The 21,406-nt window shown below is 44.0% G+C and overlaps 1 protein-coding gene across 7 annotated transcripts in view; it reads left to right on the top strand.

The window, feature by feature from the left end:
* znf462 (zinc finger protein 462) overlaps positions 1 to 21,406 on the top strand; it is a 107,137-nt gene that overhangs the window by 54,154 nt on the left and 31,577 nt on the right. For all 7 annotated transcript variants that reach the window (XM_043717196.2, XM_043717188.2, XM_043717184.2 and 4 more), the window contains 2 exons: positions 1,241 to 7,050; positions 16,132 to 16,305. In XM_043717196.2, coding sequence (XP_043573131.2) covers positions 1,241 to 7,050; positions 16,132 to 16,305 — 5,984 coding nt within the window. The remainder of the gene's footprint in view (positions 1 to 1,240; positions 7,051 to 16,131; positions 16,306 to 21,406) is intronic.

Raw genomic sequence — 21,406 nt, 5'->3', positions numbered from 1 at the left:
CTACTGAGCAACAGTGATGCCTCATTGTGACCAACTGCATACGCAAAGGTTTTGTAAAAAGACAGGCACAAAAGGAACTCCGTTTCCTCACCTTAAAAATTATTCAAGGGATGAAAGTGTACCTGGTTAGGACAGCATTTCTTACCCATTGTCTTTTGGGAAAGTGGTGCTTGAACAACGGGACTCCATGTGATATGGGTACAACCACATGCTTTTTTTCTATAGCAGCTTTGTACAACTGAAAGGCTTACTCTATCATTCAGAGGGCAGTGAAGAGTCAATCCTGTTAATTTGGGTCTTGAGACACTTCAGAGGGGAGGCGGTGGTATCATTGTAATGTCATTGGATTTCAATCTCGAGTCTCATTCTGGGAACATGGCTTTGAAGCCCACTGCATGTGCCAAAACTTGAATTCAGTTAAACTTTGGAATAAAAGGTTGGCTAATGGCAATCATGCAGATTCTCATTGCAAAAAGACACATTTTGTTCACTAATGCCCTTCAGGTAAGGAAATCTGCCATCTTTACTTTGTTTGGTCTGCATGTGACTCCAGACTCATGACAATGTGCTTGACTTGTAGCTGCCGTCTGGACCATTAGGGATGGCCAGTCATCACTGATCTAGGCACTCATATTGCTGTGAATGAAGAAAAAAAGGTAGTCTGGGTAAAGATGACAAATTGTGCCCCATTTCATTTAATCCTATAAATGTATGAGTGAGTTTTCTGGAATTAATTTAAAGCCAGAAGACTTTTATAATATAAAGGCGGGTTTTATTTTTCACATCTCTAATTGAGAGATTTACCTGTAGTAAAATTCTTGCTGTAGAATCATTCTGATCCAGTCTGAGCTACTTGAAGGGATAGATGAACCAGAATTGCTAATTCCCAAAAGGACATTTGAGAAATACATACATTTTGTTAAAAAAAAAACTTTCAAGGACAGCAGTGGGAGTGGAATTAAATGGACTACTCTTTCAAAGTATCGGCCCAGTTTAAAAAAAAAGGGCTGAGTGGCCTTCACTTAATGCTTTGTTTAAAAAACAAAGTGCAAGCAAATTCTCTTGTTCAGCAAAATTTATTAAGAACGTTCTCTGGAATTGTCATAAGCACTGCTGCCATTCATGATTGAACCCTGAGTAACAAAGGAATGGAGGTAAAAATAGCAGTTATTGTTATCTCTGGTTTACCATGTGCCAGAATGTGCATTAAATTTTGATAATGTCTCCTTTTCTTTTAAAGCCCAAAATTCCTTTCATCCTGGCTCTTCCAATTTCGTCAGTAACAGCCCATCAGTTCTATTCAGTCATCATGTTGACCAACAGTCGAGACCTGCCAACAAGTTTTTCCAGTGCAAGTACTGTGTCCGCTACTTTCGGTCCAGGAATCTTCTCAGTGAACATACAAGGAAGATCCATGGTCAGGTTGAAGGGTCGTCGTTTGGTGGAGAGACATCAGACATGGCCCCACCTCCTCCTCCTTCCAGTTACCATGTGCTCTTGCACGAAGGTTTCGGCAAAGTCTTTGCCTGCAGGTATTGCACCTACAAGAGTCCCCGACGGGCACGGATTATCAAGCACCAGAAGCTGTGCCACAGGTCTGCCACTAAGGTGCAGGAGACAGTGGGCGATGTGCCAATGGATGCGGTGGAGCGCAGCATCCTAGAAGCACAGGTGAAGCCCTTAACCAAATCGAGAGGCAGCTTTTGTTGTGAATGGTGTGGCTACCACACCTCCCGGAGAGAACGTTGGTGTGACCATTTGATGAAGAAACATCGAAACCTTTTGGCCCAGGGTTTGGTAAAGATAATTTCGTCCCTGAGGCAGCAGCAGTCTGGTTCCAGTGGAAGTCCCACGAAACCCCAACAAAAGGATGTTCAGCAGGCGTCTCCTAATTCTAATTATCTGTCGATGAAGATGCCAGAGAGGGAAATGCAGCTTTCTCAGTACCCTGCTCTGGAAGCCTCTGTGGGAGGTTCTGCTTTGAAGCCAGCTTCTGCTGCCGTACCTAGGTTTGCTCCCATAAAAATAAAGTTTCCCTTTCCTAAAATGAAGCCCAAAGCTAGTCCTGATCCTGGTGAAGCTGGATTAACTGGGAGATCCTCCTTCGGAATGGGAGACCTGAATGTGGTTAATTCTGGCTTGGACTCCAGTTTGCTAAGTGACGACCGGAGCAGTTCTGAAGAGGATGAGCAACAGGACATCGATGAGATGGACTCTCTGGCGTCCCAGAGCTCCGAAGGCTCTGGGAAGAAGCTGTTGACCATTGGCAACACAAAGCTACTGGAAACCAAGGGAATTCCCTTCCGGAAGTATATGAACAGGTTCCAGTGTCCCTTCTGCTCGTTCCTTACAATGCACCGTCGCAGTATCTCACGTCATATCGAGAACATTCATTTATCAGGCCGGACCATCGTCCATAAGTGTAACCTTTGTCCTTTCACTTGCACCACTGCCCAGAAATTGGTGACCCATAAGCAATCCCATTCCTCTGAGTGGGACACAGTGAGCTTGCAGAATAGTACCGCAGCTCCATTGAATGACAGCTTAGTCACTGTGGATGCGAATCAGAGCCAAGTGGTCAACGGAGAAAAACCAGCCCTGATAGGGGATTCAAAACAGCAATATCCTTACAAATGTACCATGTGTAACTATTCTACAGTCACCCTGAAGGGGCTGCGAGTACACCAGCAGCATAAGCACTCATTCTGTGACAATGCCTTGCTGTCAGCTAATGAGGAGGCAACTGATACATTACAGGATTCAGAAACATCACAATTTGAAGCTCTTCCATCGCCAGGTATTGTGAAAACTCAGACCTCAATCCTCGGATCAACATCCAAAAATTCTTTTCTGTTTAAGAAAGGCAAGAGGTTGGTGACAGACAGTCCACTGGACCTGTCTCCGGCAAAGAAGCGCACACGGATCGATGAGATAGCAAACAATTTACAGAGTAAAATCAGCCAGGCCAACCAGCAAGCTAGTGAGGTGGAATCAGTGATTGGAGTTGAGGAGGAGGATGAAGAGGGAGAAGAGGAGGAGGAAGAGGAGGAGGAAGAGGAGGAGGAAGAAGATGTGGAAGTGGAATTGGATGTAGATGGCGATCTGGATGAGGAGCAAGGGAAGGCTGATCATTTGATGGAGATGCAGAATTACCCTTACAGTGGCCACCAGATGTGGGTTGAAGGAAATGATGGAATACGTGAAGAGGTTTCTTATGGGACTTTGGAGCAGGATTATTCTGTCAGCAATAGTGCCGAGATTGAATTGACTCTCTCTGATGATGAAGATTTTTATGGCAGTTCCAATTCAACAGGAAAGGGCGATGGAGTGTCACGCAAGCATGTTGGGAATGCAGCTTACAAAAAAGCGAACTCGGAAAATAGAGATACTGTTCAGGAAAATTCAGAGGCAGCTGAAGACTCTGGTAAGATTTACTATTGCAAGCATTGCAACTTCAGTAACAAAGTGGCACGCAGTGTGAGCACTCATTATCAGCGCATGCATCCTTACATTAAATATAGCTTCAGGTACATTGAAGATCCAACAGATCACAGTGCAGTCTACCGTTGCCTTGAATGTTTTGTAGAGTATGCGGAATTTGAAGATTTGCGGCAGCATTACGCTCAGTTCCACCCCGAAGCTCAGAATATCCTAAACTTTCATCAAGCCAATTTGACCTACAGGTGTCGCTTCTGTTCTTATACCAGCCCAAACGTCCGCAGTCTCATGCCTCACTACCAAAGAATGCATCCAACCGTGAAGATTAACAACTCCATGATATTCTCCAGTTACGTGGTCCAGCAAACCAATGAGATTAGTGCAGAGTCTCAGACCCTGAGAGAAATCCTCAACTCTGGTGTGAAGAATATCGGGACGTCCACTCCGCTATCTCAGCGTGCTGCTCCCTCCAGCCCTTCGAACATGAACTCCCCCAAGAGTGTGAGCCCAAAGCAGGGTGAAGCATCCATGATCAGCGCTGTCGTATACAGTTGTGATGTCTGTTCGTTTTCAAGCCCAAACATGCATTCAGTCCTGGTCCATTATCAAAGAAAACACCCGGAGGAAAAGGCATCCTATTTTCGAATTCAGAAGACGATGCGTGTGGTTTCTGTCCAGAATCCTGCACTCAGCACTCCTAACATTGAGATGACCCCTACGTCATTGGTAAACGACCCTCCAATCACTCCTCAGCCAATCGAATATGAACAGTTGTATTACTGCAAGCATTGCGTGTATAGTAATCGCTCAGTTGTTGGTGTCCTTGTCCATTACCAGAAAAGGCATCCAGAGGTTAAGGTAACGGCAAAGTATATCAAGCATGCACCTCCAACTCCAGCCCTGAAGAAGACTATGGAAGAGCTGCAGATTACACCAGCAAGACCACTGATGACAAAGCCGCCAAGCCAAGGCAACAAAAGCAGTTTTGATTCAGGGGAGCTAGGTTCCAAGTTGGTAGAGAAGGGCGAGGGAGAGCTGATGTTCTTCTGCCAGCACTGCAACTATGGGAATCGCACAGTTAAGGGGGTGGTCATTCACTACCGGAAGAAGCACCGTGACATCAAGGCGACGGCTGAGCTGGTCCGCCAGCACACGGCAGCAGTGAGAAGCCAGCGGGAACGGGCGACCAACAACCAGGCAGGTGTCAGTGTTCCAACGGTCAGCACGCAGCAAGAGACGGATGGTGAGCAGCTTCGCTTCTTCAAGTGCCGACACTGCTCCTACACCGCCCATTACCTGTACGCCGTGAAGAAACACCTGAGGAAGCAGCATCCAAGTGTGAAGGCTACTGTCACCACTATTCTGCGGTGGGCATTTCAGGATGGGGTGGTGAGTGCTGGCTATCACTGTGAATGGTGTATTTACTCACATCAGGAACCCAGTGGGTTGTTAATACACTACCAGAAGAGGCATCCGGAACACCCTGTCGATTACACTTACATTTCCAGCAAACTTTGGGCTGGCCCGGATCCTTCAGCCAACCCGTCTCAGATTGCTCTCATTGACCTCAAGCACTACAAATGCAGAGACTGCGTATTTGAAGCTGCCTCCATCTGGGACATTACAAACCACTATCAGGCCTTGCATCCCTGGGCTGTGAGTGGGGATGAATCCGTGCTGCTTGACATTATCCTGGGGAAAGACGCGTCAGAGCAAAACAACCCGACTGCACATGATTACTCTGCCCTGGATTCCTCCAGCATTCCTGAATCCAATCCTGTTGAGGATGAGATGCCCTCAAAAGGCTCCGTTTCTTCTTTGATTAATCCTCCCCCTAGTGCGCCTCCAAATGCTGCTCCCACCACATCTCCATACCAATGTAAGATTTGTAAATCTGAGTACAACAATTTGCATGGTCTTTTAACGCACTATGGGAAAAAGCACCCGGGTGTAAAGGTGAAGGCAGCTGAGTTTGCCCTGGAAAAAGATGAGAAGCCCAGCACTCTGTATAAATGCAGACATTGTCCATATGTTAACACACGTATCCATGGCGTCCTGACACACTACCAGAAGCGACACCCTTCTATAAAGGTCACTGCTGATGACTTCATGAATGAGGCTGAGAGGCTCCCAGATGGACAGAACAATGATTTGGAAGAGATGACCAAAGTCCCAAAGCAAGGATTTGGTGCCTACCGATGTAAGCTGTGTTCGTACGCACATGGCTCCTTGGAAAAACTTAAAGTTCACTATGAGAAGTACCATAGGCAGCCAGCCATCGACATGTTCACTGATTCCGTGACTGAGGCGGTTGAGCCTGAGGAACCAAATACCTCTGAAGAATATAAAGGTGATTGTCAAAACGTAACTGTAGGGAACGACTCTCCTCCAGGGATTTCTCCTTTTTTAAGTGGCTGCTCAGATCTAAGTACTTTATTTAAATGTCAACTGTGCAAATATTTCTGCTCCTCCAGAAAGGGCATTGCCAGACACTACCGTAATAAGCACAACAATGTCCGAGCCCAACCAGAAGGCAAGAACAATATCTTCAGATGTGCCTTGTGTGCGTACACTCACCCGCTCCGCAAAGGGCTGGCTGCTCACTACCAAAAACGCCACGATATTGATTCATACTACACTCATTGCCTAGCTGCCTCTAAAACAATGATCAACAAGAAACCAGAAAAGCTCATCCTTCCCATCGAGTCCAAGCCAGAGTCTCCGCCCCTGAGTGAGGAGCTCAGGAGGGCAGTGGAGAAGAAAAAGTGTTCACTCTGCTCATTTCAAACATACACGAAAAAGGGTCTGGTGTCCCATTACATGAAGCGACACCCTGGAGTCTACCCACGCAAACAGTACGTGAGCAAATATAATGGTTATTTCACTGTTGTGTATTCTGATGATAAGGAGGAGTGTGATGTAAAGAATGAGGTTCCTGCTATTGAGGCTATTGGAATGACTAATGGACGTGAGAGTGAATGGCTCCCCTTCAAATGTGTGAAGTGCTTCAAACTCTCTTTTAACACACCAGAGCTTCTTTGCATGCATTACACAGACCATCACAGTCGGGACCTGAAACTGGACTTCACATTACTTCCTGGCAGTACTCGCTCGCACAGTCCCACCTATGAGTGCAACCACTGCTCCAATAAGATCCTCAGCACATTTGAACTGAGTGTTCATCTCACGGAGCACAATGAATGCTTCAGCAGACGAGCAAAGCTGCACCGTGAAAAGATGAAGATGCTTGGGCAAGAGCAACCTGAACGAAATCCACCTGAAGGGGAAAATCACCCTGAAGGTGACCTTCCCAAAGGTAACAATTACCCTGAAGGAGATCCATTTAAAGGGAACGACCATTCTGAAGAAGACACATCCAAAGAGAATGATTTATTTAAAGAGGAAGATAACGCTAAGGAAAATGTACTTAAAGAAGATTTGCTGAAAGAGGAAGATCTCCCAAAAGAAGATCCACTTAAAGGGGAAAGCCACCCTGAAGAGGATACTCATCTTAAAGAGGACCAGCACCCAGAAGAGGAGGAAAATGCTAAAGAGGAGACATTAAAAGAGGAGAAACCAGAATCTACAGAAGTAGACAATGACAAGAATCAGGTGTGTTGGGAACTGAACATTTGCATGCAATGTTTGTATAATACATGACACTAATGTCACTTTCTACAAACCTTTTCATAAGATAACACTTCTTTTAAATGCAGAGGCACATAAGATAGCAACATAACTGATCATTCTAACTTGATATTTGCAACCATCCAAACTATTGCAGTGGGAGAAGTTCAAAAGGAAAATGTATTAAGTGAAGCTATGAATATTTAATTCTCAATATGTCAGGACAGAGGGAGAACTCTGTGCATATTAGACTTCATTATCTGCAGTCTATACCTGTGGGCAATATATTGTAATCTTATTTGCACTATCAATATTGGATAATGGTGTCATCTCAACCTGTTGGTATTAACCCAATGCATATGAATGTGTTTTTCACACCCATCCTTTAGACAGTTGAACTTTGTCCCAAAGATGGCTACATTTCTTGTTGGGAGTTTCACTCTGACAGTCCTACCTGTGTCATAAAACCTCTTGGCTGCTGCACCATCCTCCCATTTTTTTACTCAGTCACTTTCTTTAAATGTGTTTGCTCTTTTCCCAGTTTCCGGATGTCCATCAGGGTCCAAAGTCATGAGGGTTGCCTTTAGTGGATTGCACCTTAAGTAAACCATTGAGTGATGTTGAGACTAAATTACAGAACAAGCTATTTGGTACAACTATCATTTTCTTTTTTTATTATGCATGAATGATGTATCTTCCACTCCCCTTCATTTCAGCCCATTATCATACCTTTCTATTCTTTTCTTTCCCTCTTTTAACTATCTTATGTGTCTGCAGTATTTGCTCAACCATACCCTGTGGTAGTGAGTTCTACATTCTCATCATTCCTTAGTTGGAGGTTTTCTCTGAATTCCCTCTCGGATATCTTAGTATATTTACAACCCCACAAATGGGTCTGTGTATCTATCCTGTCAAACTTGTCCATAACCCGGATGTCCTCTTTCAATCTCAGTTTGGTTGTGTGACCATCTGCTTGTTGAGCCTTGAGAAAGCTGTCCTATTGCAAAAAAAAAATCAGCTTGGTCATAGTGCACCTGCATTTAAGAGATGTTGCAGTCTATTATGTGTATCTACTACATGAGTCGAAATATTCAGAACTTGTCCCAGCCCTGAAGATGTGCAGAGCTGTTTATTTTCTTTGGGGAAGAAAGAAACCTGCATCACATAACATAAACATATTCTGAAGTGCTTTAGAGCTTTTGATGTATTTTTGAAGTGTAGTCATTGTTGTATTCTAGGAAACTTGGCAGCCAACCTCTCCAAAGCTGCAGTCCAGGAACCATCATGACCCTGATAACCTATATTAGTTGAGGGATAAGTGTTGGCTTAGAACACTGGGGCAAACACCCTCTGTTCTTCATTTTTATAATGGTGCCATGGGATCATTTTACATCCAGCTGAGAGGGCAGGTGACAGCAGAGGAAGTTTAGTATCTCCCTGGGAATGATTTTGTGACCTTGTGCTCAGGTATCTAGAATGGTATTTGAACCCAGATCTGTGCTACAACCACTGAGCCATAGTTGATGCATTAGTCTATCACGTTTGTGCTAAGTCTCCTTAACGTTATACACTTATTGAAAGTGGGGTAGACAGAGTTAAGGCAAAGATCAGCCATGCATCCTTTGGTGCAACTTGCTGCAAGGGCTTGAATGGATGCTATCTGTCACATGGTTTTTCTTTCTCGTTTACATTGCATATTATCTCATCATCGTTCACCCACTTTTCCCCTTTTCACTTGGCCCCAAATTGACATTCCACCTGCTCTCTCAGTTTCTGAGGGCCTCCTGGATTCAGTGTCACCTCACCTTTTCACATTAATTTGTTAGCTCGATCACTTCTCATCCTGGCCATTTTTTTTAAATAGCATTTTTTCACAACTGTTCACCAAACAGAATTGGGTTCAAGAACTGTTGAAATCGCTGAAGTCCTCTGTTACCCTTGATCTGTTTATCATATTTGCTGATCAAGAAGACAGTCTTCTAGAACTTGTTTCCAAATTCTGTTGTTTGCCCCTTAACCCTCTGTTAACCAGCCATATCTTGTTTGGCACAACAAGTGTTGAAGAATCCTTTGCTTCCATAAGACCAGTTGCTGCTTTCACTCTTCTGGCTCTCCTGATCCTGATACTTCAGCTGGCCTAAGAGGAGTCTTTCATTGCTCCTTTCCCCCTTCCTCCCCTCCCCACCCTCTCCCTTCAACTTCAGTCAGATTTGATGCAAATTCCATCTGAAGTAACCTGCACCATTCGTTCGTTCTTTCTCTAAAGACTTGGCCTTTCATTTTGTACCTGACTGATTGGCCTGAAGTGTCCTGAGTCAAATTTTATTTATTGCCAATACACTTATTAACATCACAAGCATAACTTGCATCAAAACGATGATCGAGTTTCTGTCTTCTTTGGCCCTCTGAGCAGCTGCTCCTTCTGGGGTTTTGCCAGAGCTGTCATTTCAAAGCCAGTCTTCCTTAACCTTCCTTTTTTTTAATCTTTTCAGTTGCGAGCTTTTTTGGTTTGGTCCAATTTAGTATGATCATTTTCCCCCTCCCTTTCTGACGACCTTGTGGAAGATCCATCCATTGTCACTTTTTATTTTTTCCTTCTCATTGAACAACATCAGTTTCTATTCCTGCTATGTAGGTTGCATGTTGCACGCTGTTTGGATTCCACACTCTGAATTCCTCTAAGCACTTGATGTGAGCCTTCAAACTTACCCCTGACCTAGATCGCTTTTTTTTCTCGACTTCAGTCCTTTGTTCTGAATCCACTAATGCTCCAGGCCTGGCAGCCTTCAGTTGACCCCCTCTTCTGTTGATCCTTTTGAGGGAGAGCATTCTAGTCTTCTGGCTTTTGTGTGAAGGAGTGCTTCCAGATATTACCCATAAATACCGTGCTATAATTTTTAATGCATTATCCTGATCATTTTTGCCTCTGCTCCCCAATCAAAGGAAATGCTTCTCTACATAATCCATCAATTCCTTTTGGTCAATTTAAACACAGCAGCCTTCCGTTGCACTACTCAGAATCACAAACCTGTTTAAGCAAACTGTTCTTGTGACGTTGTCGATTCGTCCCCTGGTATAGTTCTTGTGAAACAGCATGGCATTTCCCTTCCAATGCCATAATATCTTTCCTGAGAGTTAGAGAAGGCACTGGTGTAGTGGTAATGTCACTGGACTGGAAAATCCAGAACACCACCTCCAAACCTGGCAGTAGGCTAAAATACTGCACCTACCATGGGTTTGAATCCCACCATGGTAGGTGCTGAAATGTGAATTCACTAAATATCTGGAACTAAGGCACACTAAATGACATGCATACAACTTCTGATTGCTGTAAAAACCTATCTAGTCCACTAATGCTGTTCAGGGAAGAAAAGCTGCCATCCTTATTTGGTTTGTTGCCTCTTATCTGCCCTGTGAAATGACCCAAGCCAGCCATTTGGGTTCAAGAGCAATTAGAAATGGACAAGAAGTGCTGACCTTGCCCATGATAACTGCATCTGGAACAAAAAAAATCAATTTTATAACTAATACTGTCCCTGTTTTGCTCTGCTTTTGCAGGACACTGGAGCGTTGTCATCTTTTCTTGCTTTCCTTTTGTATGAACAAATTGTTCTTTTTTGCAGCTTTCTGATTGTTTCTAATTCTTTCTTAACAACATTGCATCTTAAAATATCTGCTCAATCACAGTACTGATGCAAGCAACAGGAGGCTGAATAGAAGTAACTTCACCAACATATTTGAAGGGAATGAGTTTGTAGGGCTATGGGGAAAAGAACAGGGAAGTGAGACTATTAGCTCTTTCAAAGAACTGGCACAGATACAGTGGATGGAATGGACTCCTGGGCTATATCATTCTGTTTTAGGATGTACATTAAATTGAAAATTGACCAGGGAATAGTCAAATCTGAGAAAGTACTCATTGTGATAAGTAAGAAAAGTGCAAATGATATTTTAATCTTGTTGGATACAAAGCTAAAGAACAAACAGGTAAATTGCAGGATTCAGTGGAGACTTTAGTGCTGAGAAGATCAGTGTAGAGCTTTTGAATTCTTTTCTCTCCATTAATCACATGAAAAATATGTGGCAATATGCCAAACCTTGTAATCTGGTCTCTTGAGGCATCAACGTACAGTAGCATCTATTGAAAGTCAAGGAAACGGAGAAAGTGCTTATTTGGAGATGAGACCTTTTGAAACTGTGAAGTATTGGGTTCCACTGACAGGCGTGGCAAAAAAATGCAGGATGAAACAGGAAAATTTGAAAAGGCAGGGAGGAAGATGTAGAGATCTTGGAGGGACTAGAATATAGCAAATGTTACACCATTTGTGAGCATAAGCCAGAGGGGAAAATAATTCAAATACCAATTGACATAACCTATCAGGCTTGCCCTTAGACTTGATGGCTGGACAATCCTATCGAAACCCTTTTATTTTCCCCATTTCCTCTTCCTGCACACCCCTACCGCCATATAAACCAGTTACCTCTAGAAAGAAGCAGTCAGGGAAGAAACAGTGCCAGTAATAGAAAAAGAGACTCTATAAAATTCCTCATTGACTCCCTGAGAAGACCTGTCCAGGAGATCAGATGGATAAAGTCTATATAAGGGCAATGACCTTCAGTGTAATGTCTCAATCAGGAACTGGTCGAGCACCCTCTTGGAAACAGAGATCTAGCACCCACTGTACCAGCTAACACGTCACTATAATAGCTTACTAGTTTGTGAAAAAGCAGAACTATCTACCATCTATTTCTCTTCTTACACAGTTTCAAATAATGTCTCCTGATCCATTCCTTTCTTTATTTTATGGAGCATCTCTTAAGTTCACACTGTTGTATGAATGCAGCTAGAATGTTTGGTCTATCTAAAGTTCTTTTAAGCTAGGAATCATTCTTTGTAGATCTCCTCTAGATCATTTCCAAGATCACTTGACAAGTCACCATTTGAAAGTGCTAAGTCTGGTCTCCGTATTACACTTACAGTCTGATCACCAAGGTGAGGTGCATTGTAAGGATAACTAAACCCACATGATTTGGCCAAGTGTTTGTTGGTTCGACCTTCTAGTTTGAGGGCGAATCCCAGTCGCTGTAGAAAGTACCTGAGACTTGTTATCATCGGAACTAGAATGGTGTGGCAATGGCACAAGAGCAATCCTGCAGTCATTTGATTCTTAAACTTTTTAAAATTTAATAGTGTGTCTGCGTCACTGATTGGGCCAGCAATTATTGCCCATCTCTTATTCCCCTTGAGAAGGTGATGGTGAGCTGCCTTCCTGATTTGGTGTGGTCCTTGATGTGTAGTTACATCACAGTGCTATTAGAGAGGGGCCATCAGGATTTTGGCCTAGCGACAGTGGAGGAACATTGATATGGTTGGTGGATAACTTGGAGGGTAACTTAAAAGTAGTGGATTTCCAATGCATTTGCCTGAATCTCTGGTTGTGTGCGGATGGGGGTTGGAGGTGAAGGAGTATGACAGAGAAGCCTTTGGCCTTTAGGTCGTGTTGTATTTGCTTAGCTACTGGTGGCCTCCCATCACTACACCAGTCTTTTACCCTGGAGTTCACTCTCAGTTTGGGGAATGAAGAAACAGAAGATGTTGATGGGTTTGTAAGAATACAAATTCAGTCAAATTAAGGGGCAACATGGTGGCTCAGTGGTTAGCACTGTTGCCTCACAGCACTAGGGATCCAGGTTTGATTCCATCCCCAGGCAGTTGTCTGTGTGAAGTTTGCATGCTGTCATCATGTCTGCGTGGGTTTCTGCTGGGTGCTCCGGTTTCCTCCCACAGTCCAAAGATGCGCAGGTTCGGTGGATTGGCCATGCTAAATTACTCAGTGTTCAGTGATGTGTAGATGTGTTAGCCATGGGAAATGCAGGGTTACAGGGATATGGTAGGGGGATAGATTTGGTGGGAAGCTCTTTGAGGAGTAAGTGTGGACTCGTTGGGCTGAATGGCCTGTCTCCACTCTGGAGGGACTCTATGGACAAAGTTTGATTTTTAAATCATCCTCTACCTAATGGTATTTTAAGTCAAGGATTACTTTCAGTTCTTGACTTTTAATATTGTGATTAGCTTCTGAGCTTTAGCCACTTGGATGAGGTGAGTGCCAACTGTGGTGTTTGGGAGCACTCCACCTTAGCAATAAAAGTTTGTGCCTTCACTAAATCTAGACCTGAAGAAGGATTATACCCAAAACGTCATCGTCTTTAACTCCTGATTCTGCCTGGCTTGCTGTGTTCTTCTAGCCTTCTGCCTGTCTATTTTGGATTCCAGCATCTGCAGTTTTTTTTTGTCTCTTCACTGAATCAAGGCTGACCCTTTTGGTAAAATGCTGAGAGACTACTGCCCTTCTGGAGGTGCTGGCTTTCAGATGAGAACTTAAAGCGAGGCTGTCTTCCCTTGCTGGTGGATGTAACAGATCCTACCAAGACTATATTGAGGAAGAGCAGAAAAGTCTTCACTGGTCTTTAGGTATTGGCTGAGCGATCATTGGAATTATCTAGCCATTCTTGTTTATAGGATCTTGCTGCGTGCAAATTGTGTGGCATATTAGATTGTGTTGAGGCAAAGCTTACTCAAAGGAATTTACACTTATGCAAGGATGAATATCTAATGTAGATATTGTGTAAGGTAATGTACATTGATATGAAGACAATAGATATAACTTGATAGAAGCGTAAAGGAAGTAAAAGTTGGAGGTTTTCTTTTGGCATGGTGAAATTATTGACCAATTGTTACTAACTGACAGTGATTATGATCAAATAGGTGAATGGCATGTGATTCTAGTGATGGAGCAATTATGCTTTAAAAGAAATTTTAATGCACAACATTGAATCCCATTCTTCTATGGTAATTTGCAGATTGCTGTTCCAGCAATAAAGTTTCAACTTTGATCTCCAGCATCTGCAGACCTCACTTTCTCCAATTTGCAGATTGACCCTTAAACCATCGAGGAAGGTGTAGAAACTAGGAACTGATAATGGGAGGGCATTATGAAACCTGGATAAATATCTTTTGAGATTAGTTGGGAGAAAATGGTGATTATATCTTTGTGTTCCGAGGTGTTTTTTTTTAAGAGCAGTGTGACAGAATTGCTGCATTAGTAATAAAGTGAAAATGCCTATTTTTGAATGTTAATGAAGTGGCAGTTTTATTTTTGGATCCACGTACCTGCTGAGCAGATTGCACCTCCAGGCGTGACAGTAGAACAGAAATAAAAAGTCCAGGTTAATGAGAAGTTAGAAATGATTCTCAAAAATATTTGTGCACGATGCAAATCCTAAAGAATTGAGAGCGATATCGGAGATGAATTCTTTGCTTTTCCAAACAAAACTTATTAAAAGATTCATTCACAGGAGAAGGGCATCATTGGCTAGGCCAGTAGTTATTGCCCATCCCAAATTGCCCAGAGGGCAGTCAAGAACAACCAGACAAGATGGCAAGGATGGCAGTATCATTTCTTAGAAGACTTTAGTGAACGAGATAAGTTTTTCATGACAATCAAGAATGGATTCATAGTCACTGTTAGACTCTTAATTCCAGATTTTTGCTTTGATTGAATTCAAATTCCACCATCTGTTGTGGCAGGATTCAAACCTGGGTTCAAAGAACACTATCTGTGTCTCAGCATTGACAGTCCAGCATAATACCACTAGGGCATCGCCTCCTCCTGTAACTTTCTTTTGCAAATTAAAATACATTCAGCAAATAAACAAATTCAGTGTCCTTCCCTGAATAAATGAGACCCCTTGGAGCTTTGCATTGTTTTTTTTAAGCTGTCAGTTTTGCTCAACATGATGATCTTCTGACAGAGCTCTAAGGTAATATATTCCTCCTGTTCTGGTGTTATTTGTTCCAACATTGGTGACAATGCCTCCAGCTACCTGGGCCTTTAAACTATTCAATTGCCTGTCTAAACCTCCTATACTCACTCACTCTCTCTCACTCTCTCTCTCTCTCTCTCTCTCTCTCTCTCTCTCTCTCTCTCTCTCTCTCTCTCTCTCTCTCTCTCTCTCTCTCTCTCTCTCTCACACTCTCTCACACACTCTCTCACACACTCTCTCACACACTCTCTCACACTCTCGCTCGCTCTCTCTCTCTCTCTTTCCCTCCCCCCCCCCCCCACACACACTCACTCTGTCTCTCACTCTCTCTCACTGTTTCTCTCTCTCTCTCTCTCCCCCACTGTTAAGACGCCCCAAAAAACCACCTTGCTTGCTGTACAACTACTTTGTGGTCTGTTGTCAAGTCTTGTTTGTTAATGACTACTCTGACGTGTCTTGCAACACTTTCCTAGGTTAAATTTAGTAGATAGATGCAAGTTGTTAACATGGAAGTTTTAACAATGGCTTATAAGATGATATTTTACTTATAAAAACAGTTCCCTTCTTCAAGTGAAATGTTCATTTCATGAATTGAAATTTGGGTGATTTGGCTGGAAGGCCAAAACAAAACATGCAGTTGAATAAACCCAAAATATGTTAATTAACTGTTCAATAGAATTGGTACATCTGATGTTTATGCTTGCAAATATTTCATAACTGACAAGTAAAGACTTTAGTTTCTCTAGCACCTTTCATGACTTCAGGTCATCCCAGACCATGCCTTACACCTGTTTAAACATTTTTTGAAATATAGAGAACACGGTGGCCACTTTTGGTCCCATGACCATTCTAATGACCATAAAGTCTGTTCTCGTGATGTTAATTGAAGCATTGATATTGACTGGAACAATAAAGAGAACTCCCTGATACTGTTTTGAAGTTTGGACATGGGACATTTTTACAATTCACCTCAGAGGGCATATAAGGCTTTTTCATGTTTCATCTGAAGGAGGATCCCTTTGGTGCAATTCTTCTGCCGTATGATTATTGCTCAGGTTCTGGAGTTGGATTTGATCCCACAACCTTTTGACTCAGTGAAAGTGCTATACGCTGAGCGACACCTGACACAAAATAAGAAAATGAAAGCCATTCCACACTTTGACAGATGCAGAGGATCAAAGAAATTAAAAACAATGTAAATGTGTAACTGTTCAATATTCATGTTCCTTCTCACGACTGCAGCTGAATGCTGTCCAGACAACAAGCTCTGTGTCATTAGTTAAAGAGCGGAATGTGGTGGGGTACAGGTGCAGTTTCTGCTTCGAAGTCCATCCGACACCCAGAGCTATATCGAACCACCTTCGCAAGCACGTTGCCTTTGGCGAAACAATAGATACTGCTCGGAGTGGTGAAGAGGTGAGCTTTACTACTTGTATACTTGTTTATTTGTTTCAATTGGGCCATTTATGTGCTTCCGGATCTGAAATATGGAACGCTGTTGTGTGAAGTATGGTAAAGTTGTGCAATGTATAGAATTGACAATTTTTTTTACTGTTTCTGTTTTGATGTAATGTAGTTATCATGACTAAAATGATCATTATTAGTCTGGTCAGTCAACAGAAAGCTGTATTCAACTAGGTCTGACCATCTGTCCTGTAGTGTAGGCTCTCCTCTAACTTCCCCTTGGCTATGCTACCTTCAAACAAAGGCTCATGTGACTGATTGTTGATCCAAAGAAGTTATCCCATAAATCAACTGAACGATAGACAAGGCATGCTTTGGGGCATGCATTGAGAGGCACTCGATTGACTTTCCAAACTGAAAATTTTGTTCTACGTCGCTAGTCTTTCCTGTGAATTAGCTTCCTTATTTAGAAAAAGAAAGCTGTGCATATTACTTGTTTTTGGGTTTTTGTGCAGAATTAGAACAGGAGAAAGCATTTTAGATTCTCAAACCTGTTCACCATTCATTGAAATCATGTGACATCTGTGACTTAACTCAATGTACCTGCCTTTACCTATGCCCATTTATTCATTTAGATGACAAAAATCTCAGTTACAGATTTAAAATTAACAATTGATCCCAGTTCAGTTGCCATGTGTGGAGCAGAGCTCCAAACTTTGACCAGCTTTGTGCAGAAGTGTTTTCAAAGTTCACTCCTGAAAGGTCTAATTATGATTTTAAAACAATGGTTCAAAATCAGATATTCCCTTCCTAACAGCATGACGGACTTTACCTGCACTATGTGGACTCCAGTAGCTCAAGAAAGTGCTCACCACAAGGGAGAGGCAATGCGTACTAATCTCGTCAGTGACACTAACGTCTCTTGAAAGAATCAATATGCAAATCCTTTAGTTTTCCACCCACCAAACAGTCGAAATAGCTTCTCCTTATCAGTTCCTGTTACTATAATGGAAACTTTGATCAGGTTGCTCTTCAACCTTGTATAATAGCAGGGAATAAAACATGCACTAACCTTATTGATCATTTTTTTTCATGCAGGTTCTCATGTCCTTTGTCATAATTCTAAGTTGTACTTCAACAGTTTGACTAATGTTCAAGTTGTCAGACTTGTGGACATTACTTCTGACTTTACTTGGGCTGGATTCAATTCAAAGTTGTGAACATTGAAGGGAGCTTTGTATAAACATTTTCCAAAAATTGACCACAAATAATAATACGGCTAAACTGTGTCAACTTGTATAAGTTATAGCAGCTGACTCATAATGATAGACAGACGGGAGTAGTTGGAAACTGTTGACCTTGGAGAAGGTTTTCCACAGAGGTCAGTCCATCTTTGTGACTTGGTTTCCCTTTTCTCAATGTTGATTTGAACCTGACATGGTGTCAAAGGGATGACCAGGCGACCAGCAACTGTGATGACAGTAAACTAGGTAAGCCGCTACTCTCACTGAAGTATACTCAGCTTGCCAGGATGATATGAACACTGATTGTTGTTCAATTTGTTCTCATTTTACATAGCAAAATAAATAAATTAGACTATGCAAGGGATTAGGTTAGAAGCTTAAACATATTTTTAAATTCGTGGAATTTTTATCATAATGCAAAAATTTGACCTTTTCAGTTTAGGTCCACGCGCAGTACTTTTACGAAGGGGGCTCCAAGAGTTAGACCTAATGACAATGAAGGAATTTATAATTCCAACTCAGGATGGTGAAGAGCTTGGAGGGGAACAAATAGGTGGTTGTACGAAAACACAGAAATTATTGGAGAAACTCAGCAGGTCTGGCAGTATCTGTGGGAAGAAAACAGAGTTAAAGTTTCAAGTCCAGTGATTCGTCATCAAAATTGTTAGCAGCAGGGAAACAGTGGTGTTTACGCTGAAGTGTTTACGTTTGTTGTTTGGGTGGTAGAGGTGAGTGGATAGGTGGAGATGGAGCCCAGAGAAAGCGAGAGAGAGGTCATGACCCCACCGACAAACATCAGGCCATTGTGTTTGTGACTGTCACCAACCTCTTCTTCCCTGGAAATTTCCAGATCATTGTCGTCATCCCCCATCCCCACACAACCCACTCGTACTTTCTTCCCAAAATCCACGAAAGCGACTGGCCAGACAGACCCATTATTTCTGTCTATTTCTGCCTCACAAAACCCATTTTATTTTCCTTCCTCGACTCAAATTTCCTCTCCCTTTTTCCAGTCTTTTCTCCCGGATTTCTCTGACACTTTACGTCAACTTCAGGATTTCCAGTTTGTGGGCTTCAGCTGCCTCCTCTCCACCATGGACATTTACACCATGGTCACTCCCTTTACATAGCCATCCCTCTGTCAGGATGGTCTCGGGGCTCTCCACTTCTCCCCGGGGACAAAAGGCCTGAACTGTCCACATCCTCCACTACCCTCCTCTGCCTGACTGAACACGATCTCACTTTGAGCAACTTTTCTTTTAACTTCTCTCACTTTATTCAGATGGAAGGGTGGGCATGGGTATTTCCATGGGCCCCAGTTATGCCTGTCTGTTTGTGGGTACATGGAATATTCCTAGTTCCGGTTCTACTCTGGCTCCCACTCACAGCTCTTTCTCTGGCACATTGACAATGTAATCTGTGCTACTTTCCCTTTCTACTTGTGAACTGGAAAAATTTATCAATTTTGCTTCCAATTTCCACCCTGCCCTCGCCTTCACCTGACCCGTCTTTGACTTCCCTCTTCTCTTCCTCGACACCTCTGTTTCCGTTTCTCGGGATAGACTGGGCACCTTTTATCCATTACAAATCCATTGACTCCCACAGTTACCTGAACTATACATCCTCACATCCTGCTTCCTATAAGGACTCCATCCCATTGTCCCAGTGTCTTTGTCACATCTGACCTGATGATGCCACCTTCTTCAGGCTGAGAATTTCGTGCCATCATGGTTAACAGAACTCTCAGTCGTGTTCGACTATCTACTGCATCTGCCCCCTTCCCCTTCCCTTCCCTCCCACAATGATGATGATGGGGTCCCTATAATTCTCACTTACCACCCTACCTGCCTTTGCATTGAAAGGACTGTAAGTTGTCATTTCCATTACTTCCAGTGGAATGCCACGACCAGATACACATTCCCTTTCCTTCACTTGTCAATATTCTGCACGGACCGTTCCCTCCGGGACACCTTGATCCACTCCCAACACCTCCCTGTAATTGCATGACACCTTTCCATGCAATTACAGAAAGGGTAACGCCTGCCTATTTATGTCCTCATTCCTTACTATCCAAGTTCCCAGACATCATGTTCAGGTGATCAGCGATTTACCTGTACCTCATTCAATCTAGTCTGCTGTCTTTGTTGTTGACAATGTATTTTCCTGAATACTGGGGTGACAGAAAGCGGACTGGGTGACCGCTCTGTCGAACACCTATGTTCTTCTGCAAAAATGACACACAGCTTTCAGTTCTCTGCCAGTTCAGCGCACCACAATGTTTCCTGGCCAGCATCTCTGTCTGAGGCCTGTTACAGTGTTCCACTGAACCTCAGCATAAACTCGAAGAACAACATCTTATTTTCCACTTGGGGAACCTGCAGCCTCCAGGAGTCAACATCGAGTTCAATAACTTTAGAGCCTGATTTCATCCTTGCATGTTTTTTAACCACCCCACACCTGGTTCTGTTATGACATGCATTGCTTTTAGTACAGTCACCTATTCTCACCTACACCGAGACCCATTATCACATTGTATAGGTTTCATTCAGTACAGTTCACCCATTTTCTCATATTGTTTTATCATCAGCTTTTCTTTTCGCTCTCTCGCGCTCTCTCTCACACTCGCGCTCTCTCTCGCACTCGTGCTCTCTCACACACACTCGCTCTCTCACACTCACGCTCTCTCTCACACTCGCGCTCTCTCACACACACTCGCTCTCTCACGCTCTCTCTCACGCTCTCTCTCACGCTCTCTCTCTCACGCTCTCTCTCTCACGCTCTCTCTCTCACGCTCTCTCTCTCACGCTCTCTCTCTCTCACGCTCTCTCTCTCTCTCACGCTCTCTCTCTCATGCTCTCTCTCACGCTCTCTCTCACGCTCTCTCTCTCTCTCACGCACGCTCTCTCGCGCGCGCTCTCTCGCACGCTCTGTCGCGCGCTCTGTCTCTCGCGCTCTGTCTCTCGCGCTCTGTCTCTCGCGCTCTGTCTCTCGCGCTCTGTCTCGCACGCTCTGTCTCTCGCGCTCTGTCTCTCGCGCTCTGTCTCTCGCGCTCTGTCTCTCGCGCTCTGTCTCTCGCGCTCTGTCTCTCGCGCTCTGTCTCTCGCGCTCTGTCTCTCGCGCTCTGTCTCTCGCGCTCTGTCTCTCGCGCTCTGTCTCTCGCGCTCTGTCTCTCGCGCTCTGTCTCTCGCGCTCTGTCTCTCGCGCTCTGTCTCTCGCGCTCTGTCTCGCGCTCTGTCTCGCGCTCTGTCTCGCGCTCTGTCTCGCGCTCTGTCTCGCGCTCTGTCTCGCGCTCTGTCTCGCGCTCTGTCTCGCGCTCTGTCTCGCGCTCTGTCTCGCGCTCTGTCTCGCGCTCTGTCTCGCGCGCTCTCTCGCGCTCTGTCTCGCGCTCTCTCTCTCGCGCTCTCTCTCTCGCGCTCTCTCTCGCGCTCTCTCTCTCGCGCTCTCTCTCTCGCGCTCTCTCTCTCGCGCTCTCTCGCGCTCTCTCTCTCGCGCTCTCTCTCGCGCGCTCTCTCGCGCGCTCTCTCTCGCGCGCTCTCTCTCGCGCGCTCTCTCTCGCGCTCTCTCTCGCGCTCTCTCTCGCGCTCTCACACTCTCTCACACTCTCTCACACTCTCTCACACTCTCTCTCACACTCTCTCACACTCTCTCTCACACTCTCTCTCACACTCTCTCTCACACTCTCTCTCACACTCTCTCTCACACTCTCTCTCACACTCTCTCTCACACTCTCTCACACACTCTCTCTCACACTCTCTCACACACTCTCTCACACACTCTCTCACACACTCTCTCACACACTCTCTCACACACTCTCTCACACACTCTCTCACACACTCTCTCACACACTCTCTCGCACTCTCTCACACACA

This window comes from Chiloscyllium plagiosum, unplaced genomic scaffold (genome assembly GCF_037043375.1).
Source record: "Chiloscyllium plagiosum isolate Xiang-an unplaced genomic scaffold, Cpla_swu_hap1 HiC_scaffold_2, whole genome shotgun sequence".
NCBI classification, from domain to species: domain Eukaryota; kingdom Metazoa; phylum Chordata; class Chondrichthyes; order Orectolobiformes; family Hemiscylliidae; genus Chiloscyllium; species Chiloscyllium plagiosum.
This window is presented reverse-complemented; position numbering and strand designations above follow the sequence as displayed.